The 14,597-nt window shown below is 37.8% G+C and overlaps 1 protein-coding gene across 1 annotated transcript in view; it reads left to right on the forward strand.

Annotated features, from left to right (window-relative positions):
- MYZAP (myocardial zonula adherens protein) overlaps positions 1-10,799 on the forward strand; it is a 93,513-nt gene extending 82,714 nt beyond the window's left edge. Inside the window, exons 12-13 of the mRNA XM_008953212.4 lie at positions 386-486; positions 9,836-10,799. Of these exons, the coding sequence (XP_008951460.1) occupies positions 386-486; positions 9,836-9,932 (198 nt within the window). The 3' untranslated portion in view covers positions 9,933-10,799. The remainder of the gene's footprint in view (positions 1-385; positions 487-9,835) is intronic.
- Positions 10,800-14,597: the final 3,798 nt, after the last annotated feature.

Here is a 14,597-nt window from a genome sequence, read left to right on the forward strand (position 1 = left end):
AGTTAAATAAATAATGTATCCATACAATGGAATACTATTAATGAGTTAAAATAGTTTGTTGACATAAAAAGAAAACTAATATAGATGGAAAGATAGCTACAACAAATTAGTGGCTGAAAAAGCAGATTATAACATAGATTACAATATTTTGTTTTCATTTATGTAAAATTGGATGCACATGTCTGTACATGCAGAGAAAGCCATTTGTATGCATTCAGTCAATCTATTTCTTCAACAACTATTGTGTAAGTGATGCTCTGTAAATACATTGTGATAGTTGCCCATGTCATGGGGCAAAATCAGATAATACATATAAATTGTATCATGCATATTTGGGGGGGAACATATTTGACTTACTGAAAGTACCTTTTTTTCTCATCTCCAGAATAATGAACTACAAAGCAGGTTGGACTATTTAACAGAAACCCAGGCCAAGACCGAAGTGGAAACCAGAGAGATAGGAGTGGGCTGTGATCTTCTACCCAGGTATTTAGGAATTTCCTGATTTTTTTTTTATTCAAATTCCTCTTTGGCTGAAGAAAATACTTCACTGGGCTGTTCTTAGCAGAATTGCATTCTTCCTATCAAAAATATTTCTGCAAAGCCAAGTGGTGGCTGCTGAGAGGCTTGACTGGTTTCTGTAGGAACAGGGGCATTGTGCAGGGTGGAGGGGTCAGCAAAGGAGAGACCTGGGGAAGCCATTTAGAGAGAGATGGGCCCTGTCAGTGAGTGAATGCATTTGTTCCTTCCTTCCTTCCTTCATTCATTCAACTAATGCTCTTAGTACCTTCCCTGTGCCAGACAGTTATGACACAGAGAGGAGTGAGATTTGGTTCCTGCCCCAGAGTACAGTCTGGAGGGAGCGACAGGTATGTAGGTAGACATATATAATGGTGTGAGAGGGGCATCCAAGGTGCTTTAGTGATATACAAGAGGGAGGATCTAAACCTTGAACAAAATTCATCTGTTTCTCAGTACTGTAACAGGGTATTGTCAAGCACTGGACCCAGTTCATAAATAACTGATCTGCTTGAGTCATCGGCGGATATGTGATAACTATAACCTGGTTTGTTCAGTTACATTCCTGAGCTAGAGGACTGACCTGTTCATTGTTAAGCTGCTTCCATGCTTGCGTCTCTTCCTGGTGACATTAGAGCCTGTAACACAGTAACCTGCCTCTGATAACTAACTCACCATTCCCGGGTGCTCACAACTGTGCCTGGCCTCAAGAGGACATAAAACAAGTTTACAGGAAAGATGCTAATGACATGTGACTTGTGATTTAGGTCATCAAAGTCACAAAATGCCTGGTATCCTATGTGCAGGAGGGTGGATTCTTGTGTGAACAGGGGCACTTGTGTGTGCTTTGCTGGACATAGTAGTCTAGAAAAATGTCGAATCCTGGAATCTTGAGTGGTTACAGCTGGTGGGAAGTAGTGACGAGCCGATCACCAAGCTGGGGTGTGGAATACCTGGTTCTTGTCCTACCAGCCAGCAGCAGGATGCCTTCAGACAGGTTCTTCACTGGGGCCTCAGTTTCTCAACTTGTAAAGTCAGTGATTTGACTAGGTAACTGCTCAGGCCTCTACCAGCTCTAACATTGTACAATAAGGCCTCCTTTCCTTACTTTATTAATTTTTATTTATTACTGGTATTGTCATTTTTGTTAATTAAAATGAATCACTTGCCATTCTCAAAGAATTTACCAAAAGCGGCATTAGGTTCTTTCTTTGACAGTGTCCTCAATTACATTGCTTGCCTTCTAGTAAAAAGGCACTTTTTATCATTCCAATATAATTAACAGAAAATGTTGAATATATATATATGTATACATATGTTTATATATATGTGTGTATATATATGTGTATATATATATATGCGTGTGTGTGTGTGTATATATATATATATATATATATAGACTCCGGATCTCATCATATTGAGATATATTTTCATATATGAAAATATAACCAAAAAGAATGATCAATTGTGTTCAGAGACCTTTTTGAAATATAAATAATTTGGCCATTTCCCCCCTTTTTGTGTTTTTCAAAAGCCAAGTGGCCTAGTCCACTCTAATTGCCCACATAATAAATCTTGTTTGGCTAAGACGGGTACAAAACTATGTCTGAAACCAATAAATTGTTTGTTTTCTAATTCCCACATTTTGGCTTAAAACAAGCTTTTCAATTTGTATGCCCAAGTATAGCCTGAAGCAAACTTTTATGGCTAAGTTATGAAACCACAAAGCGGTTTTCATAATGGAAGTGCTGACAGACCCTTAACTTATGGCCATGGTGAACTTGGAAGCCACTTCAGTATCTAAAAGCAGCTTTTCCATAAATGTAACATTTGGTTTCCCCCAGGATCCATCTTAGCAGTTTAACTACCTAGGTCAATCAGCAGAGGAAATGAAAACTACATATCCGTGTTTCCGAAAAGGCAGAATAATATTTCATTCGTTTCCTCGCAAATATTTATTAAGTGCCTACTATGTGAAAGGCGCCAGGCAAGTCTGGGTGGGGAGGAGCCCAGAATCTTTCGGTAACTCAGGGCAGTGGCCTTCCACCTGCGCTTCTTGGAACTGCCTTACTCTGAGCTGGGGCTCCTGGAGAGGCTTCGGGATGCCCAGGGGGATGAGGAGGGTTAGTGAGGGGCTGGACCGTGGGACCCTTCTTCCTCCCCAAAACAACTGAGAAAGTCAGCTTTTAGTTTGTTTTGTCTGTTGGATTCCAAGTAAGATTCTGTTTGAATAAATAGCTCTATGGGCAAAAACAAATTGGAACTCCCGGTCTAGTTAATCCCCATGTTTTATGGATGCCAGAATTGGGGCTCAGAGAGATCAAGTGATTCACTGGAAGCCACATAGCCAGAATTAGAACCAGGCCTTCTTGAGTCTTGGTGCAGTACATGTGTAGTTTGAAAATATGTAATAAATAGAGAGCTACTAAATGGTGGTGTGTATGTTCTAACAAAATTCCTGGTTCATACTTGGACTTCAAATTTGCATCTAACTAATAAAAGATTCCATGGTATTGTCCAGAATGTTTTTTAGATTTTTGTTTCTAGAATGTTTTAGACCAATACAAGCATTGAATTAAGCCTGAGTTATGCAGAAGTGTTTTGTTCTTTGTCCCTATTCTTCTCCTACAAGGAATTCACCAGTGTGGGACAGTCAGGGAGGCTCAGGCTGTCCAGTTCCCTGCCCAGCCAGCTGCTAGCTGAGCTCAGCCTTGGGCAAGTTACTTCATCTCTCTAAAGCCTCAACTCTTTCATCTTTAAACTAAGAATGAAGAGGATAATATCAAACCTCATTGGGTTGCTTTGAAGATTAAATGAAAATGTGTACATAAAGCATTTAGAGACTGGGCATGGTGGGTCACACCTGTATTGCCAGCACTTTGGGAGGCCAAGGCGGGAGGATCCCTTGAAGCTAGGAGTTCAAGACCAGCCTAAGCCACATAGCAAGACCTTATCTCTACCAAAAAAAAAAAAAAAAAAAAAGAAAAGAAATAAAAAATAGGCCAGGCATGGTGGCTCATACCTGTAATCCTAGCACTTTGGGAGGCCAAGGCAGTGGATTGCCTGAGCTCCAGAGTTCAAGATCAGCCTGGGCAACTTGATGAAACCCTGTCTCTACTAAAATACAAAAAATTAGCCGGGTGTGGTGGTGTGCACCTGTAATCCCAGCTACTCAGGAGGCTGAGACAGGAGAATAGCTTGAACCCGGGAGGCAGAGGTTGCAGTGAGCCAAGATCATGCCCCTGCACTCCAGCCTGGGCCTGGGCAACAGAATGAGACCCCGTCTCAAATAAATGAAAATAAAAATGAAAGCATTTTAGCATGGTAACTGGACCAGAGTTAAGCACTTAATAACTAATAGCTATTACTATTAATATTAACTAAACCCAAACTCTGATTTTCTATGTAGAACACTATATGAAATACAAAAAAATCTGAGTATGCTAAGATGATTTCATTAACTTTTTATTGGTGGTAATCATTGATTTTATGAAATGGATTGATAGCCTGATCAAGTATATAGTACTTCAGTATGCATTGGGCTCTTCAGTTAAACTCTCTAGACACCCCGTCTAGACACTGTGTAAAACTCTGGGAGGCCCAGTGATTGATAAGGTCTCTGTCAGCTAAGACCTGAGAGTGGCTCCTGCGTGCTGTAGGCATGGGGCACTTGTCTCATTGTAGAATAGCATGGCCTCTCTTACTCACTCATCTGTACAACTGCAAGTGTTACATGCTGTGCTACTGCTAATAGCATTTTTAGAGCTGCTCTACTTTTTTTTTTTGTCTTGTGTGAAAAAAAAATTGCATTTAGTTGCCGGTTGTGGTGCCTCACACCTGTAATCCCAGTACTTTGGGAGGCCGAGGCGGGCGGATCACCTGAGGTTGGGAGTTTGAGACCAGCCTGACCAACATGGAGAAACCCCGTCTCTACTAAAAATAAAAAATTAGCCAGGTGTGGTGACACATGCCTGTAATCCCAGCTACTCAGGAAGCTGAGGCAGGAGAATCACTTGAACCCAAGAGGTGGAGGTTGTGTTGAGCTGAGATCGCGCCATTGTACTCCATCCTGGGCAACAAGAGTGAAACTCCGTCTCAAAAAAAAATGCATTTAGTTGATGCGCAATAAACATTTGTTGGGTGAATAAGTGAAAGATACATACCAAATGAAGAACATAGACAGGTGATCAGTATTATCACATGATTTATTTATTTAATAAAGGCCTTGGATGAAGTCATTCCTGCTTATGTTTTACCTCTTTGTGTGTGTGTGTGCGTGTGTGTGTTTCTCTCTCTCTCTCTGTCTCCTCACTAGAATATGAGCTCCATGAGGGCAGGGATTTTCATCTCTTTCACTAATTGCATTCTCCCTGGGACCTCCTTAGAGCAATGCTTGGCACATACTAGGCACTCAATATTTGTTGAATGGAGTCATCTCCCTGTAGCATTTGACAATCCTTCCTAAGAAGAAAGGAAGGATTCCTCAGCCTATTTCTTACCCTTGCAGGACTTTTCTCTCCTGGTTCTCCACCTATCTCCCTGGTCTGTCCTTCTCCAGCTTCTCTGATGGCTTCTTTTCCTCCTCCAAGACCCTCCCATGGTAGTCCACATGGCTCTATCTTGGTTCCGGTACTTTCTGCAAAGATTACATCAAGTCTCACAGCTTCACCTCTCCCCTCTGTGGCTGAGCCACAGAAGTGTGAACCTTTCTCTTGAATACAAGTCCTTGTTCCCCACAACCTTCTGGGCACACTCCCAGCTGGTGTCTGCTTGGTCTTCATACTTGCCGTTTCATGGCCGAGTGTGCCATCTCTTTCTTCAAAGTCTCTCCTCTTAGGAGTGAGTAAGAATACTGTCTTGGAAGTTAGACCTGGGTTTGGGTCCTGAGTCTGCCTCCTGCTTTATCTGCAGCTTTGGCAAATTCCTACCCTCCTTGATTCTCATCTTGAAAAGGATGATTTTGGTGGCAATCCCTTTGGAAGCTTGTTGAGAGGATTAAGGGAAGTAACAGGCATAGAATGTCCAGTGGAAGTGCCCCGCCTTTTCATATTTCTGTGGCTGCAGCCACTGCTTTCCAAGCTACCTAAACTCAGTATATTGCAGTCACTTCTGAGTCAGAGAATTATTTTGCTCCTTGACTCACTCACTCATACTGTGCTGTTCTTTTCCTTCATGACTTGACTCCTTCTTTCCCATTCCTCTTGCTGCCAGCCTGCCTGAGACTGTCTAATCTACTCAGTACCATCTCTCTGCCTCACTTTCTCCTCCTCAAATTCTTCCCCTCCTTCATCTAATCTTTGTTTTCCATAAATTTCTAGTGACCAAGGATCTCTTCATAAAGAGAGAGGGAAAGGGAAGGGGTGAGAGTGGACTCACTGTGGGTTCAGGAGTTTACACACACACACACACACACACACACACGCAAATGTATGTGTGTATTTAAAGACTCAGGAGTTTAGTTTGAAAACTTTGATATATGTTAATTAAAGCCATTGAGAACAAGTGCAGGTAATCTAGCCTTCATTTACAAAGAAAAATGAAAAAACAAAAACGAAAGGAAAAGTGACTTTTCTTTCTTCTGCCCTGTAGTGAAACTTGGTTTCCAGCAAACCAGCAAACTTGGTTTTCATCAATTATGTCTTAATAGGTGCAATTTGATGAAAAATATTCCCCATGGTCATAAGCGCTCAGCACGTAGTAAGTGCTTTAAAATGCTTATATTTTCGTATTTCTGTTGCAAAGACCAGAACACAAAGTAGCTTTTTTGTCAAAGCTTTATTTGCTGATTCTGCTATTGTTTTCCCCAGGGGAACTGCCCCTTTATTGATTAATAAAAGGTTAACAATAGCCTAAATGTGTTAAGGCAAATGGTTGGGTTTCAGTTTTGTGGTTGAGGTTATTTGTGTTCTTGAAATCCTGTTGTTTCCTAGTGATCAACAAAATAAAATACCCCACTTCTTTTTTAAAAGATCGGGATATGAGAGCCTGTTTTTGAACCTAGAAGGTTCACCTTTATAAATATTTCTGCATTTTATGGGCTTTCAGGATATTGTCATTGGAGACTGTTTCTGTTATGTGGAATTTTCACAGGAGTTGGCACAAATAGCCATCTGGCTTCTGCCCCTGGCATTCCACTAAACTGCCTGGTCAGGTCAGTGGGGCCTCCTGGATCACCAGGTCCCATGGATTGCTCTCTGTGGCAGGTGACACTGGGACCACTTACTTCTTGAAACTCCTCCAACCTTTGGTTTCCTTTGTAATTCATATGTGGGGTAATAGCTCTGTGGCTGGCTTCTGTGAGCTGCTGGATTCATGGAGATGACGGAGATGTGGCTTTCACCCTTAAAGAAATTATACCTAGCTGTGGACACAAATGTGTAGACCAACAAGTGCAATACGATGCTATAGAGGCTTGGCGTGGTGGCTTACGCCTGTAATCCCAGCACTTTGGGAGGCCGAGTTGGGCGGATCATTTGAGACCAGGGGTTCAAGACCAGACTGGCCAACACAGTGAAACTCCGTCTCTACTAAAAATACAAAAATTAACCAGGTGGTCATGGCACGCGCCTGTAATCCCAGCTACTTGGGAGGCTGAGGTAGGAGAATTGCTTGAGCCTGGGAGGCAGAGGTTGCATTGAGCTGAGATCGTGCCACTGCACTCCAGCCTGGGCAAGAGAGAGAGATTTGGTCTCAAAAAAAAAAAAAAGCTATGGAGGTGTCAGAAGCCTCTATAATAGTGATGTTCAAGGTGTATATGGGGATTGGGTGGAGAATATGGAGAATCTCCTGGGGGAGACATGCAAAGTTTAAAATACACCCCCTGCCACGCTTTTTAATACATCCTCTATCACCTGGTGAATGACTGGATGTGGGAAGTTAGGGGAAAGGGATTCGACTCTTAGGCTTCATATACACATTTTGTCATCTTGTTGGTTGGGATAAGGAATGTAGCTATTTGAAAGAACCCACAGATCTTGGTGGCTTAGCATGGTAAAGATTAATTTCCCATGTCACAGTTTAAGGCCGTTTGCTATAGGTTTCACTCCACACAGTCTTTCAGGAACCCAGGAATTCCTCCATCTAGCAACCCTGCCTGAGCTTTGGAGTCCTCCTGGATTCTCCACTTGTATGCTCTACATAAAAGGGAAGAGAGAGAGAGAGCGTGGGGGATTATGTAGATTTTTATGGGTTAAACCTGGAAGTAGTAGAAGTCATTTCTGCCTGTTTAGTCACATGGCCCACCTAATGGCAAGAGAAGCTGGGAAATGTAGTTGAGTTATGTGTCCAGGAGGAAAAAGAAATGGGATGTCTTAGTCACCCAATCCTGTTAACTTTAACTCTCAAATGTCTCCCTAAAATCTCCCTGCCACTTCCCATCAAGTGCTTCCATCAGAATTCAAGTTCTCATGATCTCTCTTTCACCTCCTAAAGAGTAAGAATTTTCTAACTGACCTGCCTTCAGAATAATCCTTCCCTAGTCAACCCTCGATAGTACCAGAGGAATCTTGCTAGAATAAAAATATGAGCAGATCATGGCCCTCCTTAAAAACCTGCTGTAGTTCCCTGTCCCCTTCTGAACTCCTTAGCCAGGGACATGGGACCCTTCTCCACCAGGCCTCATCTTCTGCCACTCTCCGTTGTGAACTCTTTGTTCCAGTCGTTCCAAAGGAGCACACGGTTTGCAGTTCCACATCCACAAACTGTGTGCTCACCCATCTCTGCCTTACACATACTGCCCCTTCTTCCTGGAGTTCCCATCCCCGCTTTGCCCACTTGATGAGTGCTAGGCATCCTTCAAGATTCACCTTCTCTGTGTGAATTTCCAGATGTGAATTTCCTGGTGGTGCTAAATTGTTCTGCCGTCAATTTTCCCATCATGTGTTCATGCTCATTTTGTTCAGGTCATGGCAGGAAGGGAGGCTTGAGAGTTAAATGAAGGGACTGTTGTGGATGTTTGGGCAACTTTAAGGGAAATAAACAAGGGACAGTGGCAAGCTGTGGAACTAGCAACAGTGGAAGCTGTTACCACCCTTGCCTGAGGAGGCAGGGGAGAAAGCTGGGGAAGAGAACAAGTTGGGGAGCTGTAGCTATGGGCCCTGGTAGAGGGATGCCGCCAACTACCAAGCTGCAGCCTGGCTGGGAAAGGAAAAATGTCCTGACCTCTTTGTCCTCTCATTCCCTGATCCCCTGCTACCACCTTGCAGTAGGCCAAAAGGAACTGAATTTGAAGGGCAAATTGATGCTGACTTTTCCAGGCCACAGAGTAGGGTGGAGAAGGGGGAGAGTAGGGCTGAATGGCAAAAGAAGAATGCCCAGCACAGCTGTTATATCTGTGCTATAGTTCCTAACACAGTACATGAAAATTTTTTATGTACATATCTTTCCCACCAGGTGACAAGTCCCTTGAATGCATGTTTCATATTTTTCTGAACCATGGATGCCTAGTACAACCTTTACAGGTTGTTAAAAATAACTTTTTTATTTTTAACCTGTCGTAGTCTGTTCTGGCTGCCATAACAAAGTACCATAAACTAGTTAGCTTATAAACAACAGAAATTTATTTCTCACAGTTCTGAAGGCTGGGATGTCTAAGACCAAGGTGCCAGCAGATCCAGTGTCTGGCAAGGACTTGCTTTCTGGTTCATGTATAGTGTCTTCTTGCTATGTCCTCACATAGCAGAAGGGATGATGATGAATATTTCTGGGGCCTCTCTTTTTTTTTTTTTGAGGTGGAATTTAGCTCTTGTTGCCCAGACTGGAGTGCAGTGGCATGAACTTGGCTTACTGCAACCTCTGCCTCCCGGGTTCAAGCGGTTCTTCTGCCTCAGCCTCCTGAGTAGCTGGGATTACAGGCATGTGCCATCATGCCCAGCTAATTTTGTATTTTTAGTAGAGACAGGGTTTCTCCATGTTGGTGAGGCTGGTCACAAACTCCCGACTTCAGGTGATCCCCCTGCCTCGGCCTTCCAAAGTGCTGGGATTACAGGCGTGAGCCACCACGCTGGGCCTGGGGCCTCTCTCATAAGGCCACTAATCCCATTCATGAGGGCTCCACCCTCATGACCTAATCACCTCCCAAAGTCCCCACCTCCTAATACATCACCTTAGGGGTTAGGATTTCAAAATATGAATTTGAGAAAACATAAAGTCCATTGCAGGGCCTGTTTGTAATATTTAAATGAAGTATTAAGCTGCATTATTGTCTTTTTATTTTTAAGCGCTTAAACACCATTTTCTAGAGTTGTCTTACCATGTGAAGCATATGGGGGGTTTTGTTTTGTTTCATTTTCCTGACCTGCCTTTTCTCATTTCTTAGCCAAACAGGCAGGACTCGTGAAATTGTGATGCCTTCTAGGAACTACACCCCATACACAAGAGTCCTGGAGTTAACCATGAAGAAAACTCTGACTTAGGCACTCAGAGGCATACACTTTTTACAGATGGACAAAAGCTCTGGAACCCTGTGGCTTCAAATCCTTTGGGAAGGGTGACTGTTGTTTCCCCTACACACAGTGTAAGCCGGAATGGAAATCGCTGAGGCTCTGATCCACTTCTAAGACAGGAAGGAAAGTGAAGGCAAAGTGAGCAGGTAAGAGAGGGATATACAAGGTCACATTTCAGACACCCACTCGGCATACCCTGCTGTACTGCATCATCATTTGTTTTCTTTGTAGACACTGAAATCCTATCAGGAGGATTCCCTCACAATGTATTTTATTTGCTAGACTTTGGTTGGGAGGGAAAAGGACATTAATTTGAAGTTTCATGTTATTCATGCCAGGATTGTTTGATAGAGCATGAAGGTTTTGTTTACCCATAAAAGTATTAGAGGCAGCGTTTCTCTGGTACAGAGAGGCCTGTCCACAAGGAGCATGGGCACCCAGCCAAACTTGAACCTGGAAGGGAGGGTTCCCAGCCTGCAGGTGCTCTTTCCTCTTGGTCCCAAGCATCTGTGCAGGGTCGTGGGAGCCACAGTGAGAGACTTGTGTGGGCCAGACAAGCTTCATTCTGATGTGCTAGTCCCTTGGTTTAATTTGTGCCTTATGCATTCATTGGACCAGCTGAAATCACAGTATTTATTCAACTTGCGATTTTTTTTTTCTTTCTCACTTTAACTTAAAGAGAATTTTATATGTCATGGAAACTTAATCATTTAGTGTTCTCTGTATCAATTGGTGTTTTTGTTAAACGAATGAATCATCTGTTCATGCATGCTCTACTTTGATATTATAACCTATGTCACATGTGTTTAATAAATACCATATATTTTGTTCTACTAATGTTGTCTCTGTGTTTCATCCATGACCATGTAGAAGGGGCAGAGAGCAGATCAGGCTCTGGAATGAGTGTCAAAGTCAAATCACATGATCTTCCAGACAGTACAATCCATACAAGCATCTGTAAGCCATAAGATTGACTGTGTGTGTCAGGGGGTGGGTGGGGGGCCTATCTGTCTTTTTAATTCCTGAACTTTAGTTAATACACCATGTGGAAAAAGCAAGATACCTTAATGATCACAAAGTACAAAAACAGATTTTACTTTTAAAGCTTTCCTCAAACCTCCCACCCCTTACTGTCTCCACTTCCAAAAAACCAAAGAAATAAAAAAGTAAGAAAGCAAAGCAACTCAGTTAGATAAATCACTGTGAGTCAGAATCATGCTAAGAGGAAAATGTGCATTTGGGAGCCACATTTGTATTTAAACACTGTCCGTGGGACCTTGGGCGAGTCGTCAAAGCTCTCTGAATATTAGTTTCATCCTTTAAAAACCTCGGATCATCACACCTACTTGATAGGCTGACGTGAGTGCCACACGAGGTCATTCCCACATAGGGACTGGGCACTGCTAGGCACATAGGCAGTGATTGCTGTCATTCTGGAGGTTTTAGAGCACTGCTGATTGCTGGTTGAGTCTCACCACTGGAGGTATTCTAGCAGCAAAAAAACCATGTTCTGTGGCAGCCACCAAGGAGGAGCACTTAGAGAAAAAGCTGTCCTTAGGACCAGGAGATAGGGAAGCTGGACTCAGAGAGAGGCAGAGGGTTCTGGGAGCCCATCCCCCTGAAGAAACTGGTCTGGAAGCAGTTTCTAAGTGAAATGCAATGACTTAAAAAATGTCAGTTTTAATGAGACCAAGGTAGAAATGAAAACTACTCTGCCAATACTTCCACACTCACTTCTTTCTCTCTCTCTTAAAACAAGCAAGGAAAAGAAAAACTTAGTAATTTTAAATTTAAAGGATACCAGGGACCATTCTACAGCTCGGGCCTTTGTATTTTAAAATATATCTTCAACATATGGAAAATTCTAAACATGATTTGAACTACTCAAGAAGACTATTAAAGAGAGTTCCTAAATTGTACAGACTGAAACTGAAAGACGCTGAGAGATAATCCTTCCAGATCCTTTGTCAACGTTAACTCTAGTGCCCCCCAACCCTCCATCTAAAGGACTGACACTCATCAACCTCTTCATGAGCAGGGGTATTACATAAAATTGGGAGAATGAACTCTAACATTTCATAGTAAATTTATCTCACTGAAATGGAAAGCAGCAGTGTATGTAAAGGGTTTTTTAAAAATAAAACAACATCCTATAATCTTCCAATTAATATCTTCATTCCAGTCCTTCCAGACTTTTAAAACACACCCGCTCCATTTTGTTTTTAAAATAAATATAACCCTATACCGAGAAGCGGAATCATGTGATTTTTAAGAACGTGGGAACACTCGAGTCAGCTATCTGAGCTTAGTCACTAGTGTGCATGTGGGTAAGTCACAAACCTGTCTGAGGGCCTGTAAAATTGGAACTGTGAGAGTTCTTTCCTAATGGGGTTGGTGTGAAGAGTAAATGAGTTAATGCCTGCATGGTTCTTAGAATAGTGCTTGGCACATGATAAGCACTTAATATATGCTACCTATTAACATTACATACTTTTGTAGCCACTTTTTGCTTACTTTATATATATATAAATATATATATACACACACTTTATATAGTTTGCTTTATATATATACTTTGTATATAGTAAGTTTGCTTACTTTATATATATAGCAAGTTTGCTTACTTTATATATATACATATAATATATACTTTTTGCTTATTTTATATGTATATATACTTTATATGTGCATATAACATATATGTATATTATATATAATCATATTATACACATATATGTATACAATATACACATATATATTATATAATATATGTATACAATATACATATATATGTATACAATATACACATATATATGTATACAATATACACATATATATTATATATTATATGTGTATAATATACACATATAATATATAAGGTGTATAATATATACTATATGTATATAATATACAATAATGTATATAATATATGTATATATAATGTATACGTATATAATATATGTATATATTATATACATATATTATATACGTGTATATAATATATACATATATACGTGTATATAATATATACATATATGTGCATATAATATACACATATATTATATACACGTAATATACACATATATACGTGTATATAATATACACATATTATATACACGTGTATATAATATATATGTATGATATATACGTATATATCATATATGATATATATGTATATTATATATGATATATACGTATATAATATATGATACATGTATATATTATATACACGTGTATATAATACATGTATATATTATATGCACGTATATAATATATGCACGTATATAATATATGTACGTATATATGTATATATTATATGCACGTATATAATATATGTATATATTATACACACGTATATATGTATATATTATATGCACGTATATAATATATGTATATATTATATGCACGTATATATGTATATATTATATATGATATACATATGTAATATATACATATATGATATATAATATACGTATATTATATATTATATATGCATATCATATATACATATATACATATATCATGTGTATATATCATATATACATATATAATATATACATATATACACACATATATGATATATGTATATAATATATACATATATCATATATGTATATATTATATATAATATATACATATATGATATATGTATATATTATATATAATATATACATATATGATATATGTATATATTATATATAATATATACATATATGATATATGTATATATTATATATAATATATGCATATATCATATATGTATATATTATATATAATATATTATATATTATATATCACATATAATATATAATATATCTGTATATATTATATATATAATATATTATATATGTATATAATATATAATATATTATACATGTATATATTATATATGTAATATATATAATATATTATATATGTATATATTATATATAATATATTATATATGTATATATTATATATATAATATTATATATGTATATATTATATATAATATATTATATATGTATATATTATATATAATATATTATATATGTATATTATATATAATATATTATATATGTATATATTATATAATATATTATATATGTATATATTATATATATAATATATTATATATGTATATATTATATAATATATTATATATGTATATATTATATATATAATATATTATATATGTATATATTATATATTATATTATATATGTATATATTATATATTATATTATATATGTATATATTATATATATTATATATGTATATATTATATATATAATATATTATATATGTATATATTATATATATAATATATTATATATGTATATATTATATATGTATATATTATATATGTATATATTATATATGTATATATTATATAGTATATATTATATATTAGATATGTATATATAATATATAATATATTATATATTATATATGTATATACATATAATATATAATATAATATATGTATATACATATCTAATATATAATATATGTATATACATATATAATATATTATATATAATATATACATATATAATATATTATATATATAACATATATAATATATACATATATAATATATTATATATTATATACATATATAATATATTATATATATAATATATACATATATATT

The sequence above is a fragment of the Pan paniscus genome, chromosome 16 (assembly GCF_029289425.2).
Source record: "Pan paniscus chromosome 16, NHGRI_mPanPan1-v2.0_pri, whole genome shotgun sequence".
Taxonomy (NCBI): Eukaryota; Metazoa; Chordata; class Mammalia; order Primates; family Hominidae; genus Pan; species Pan paniscus.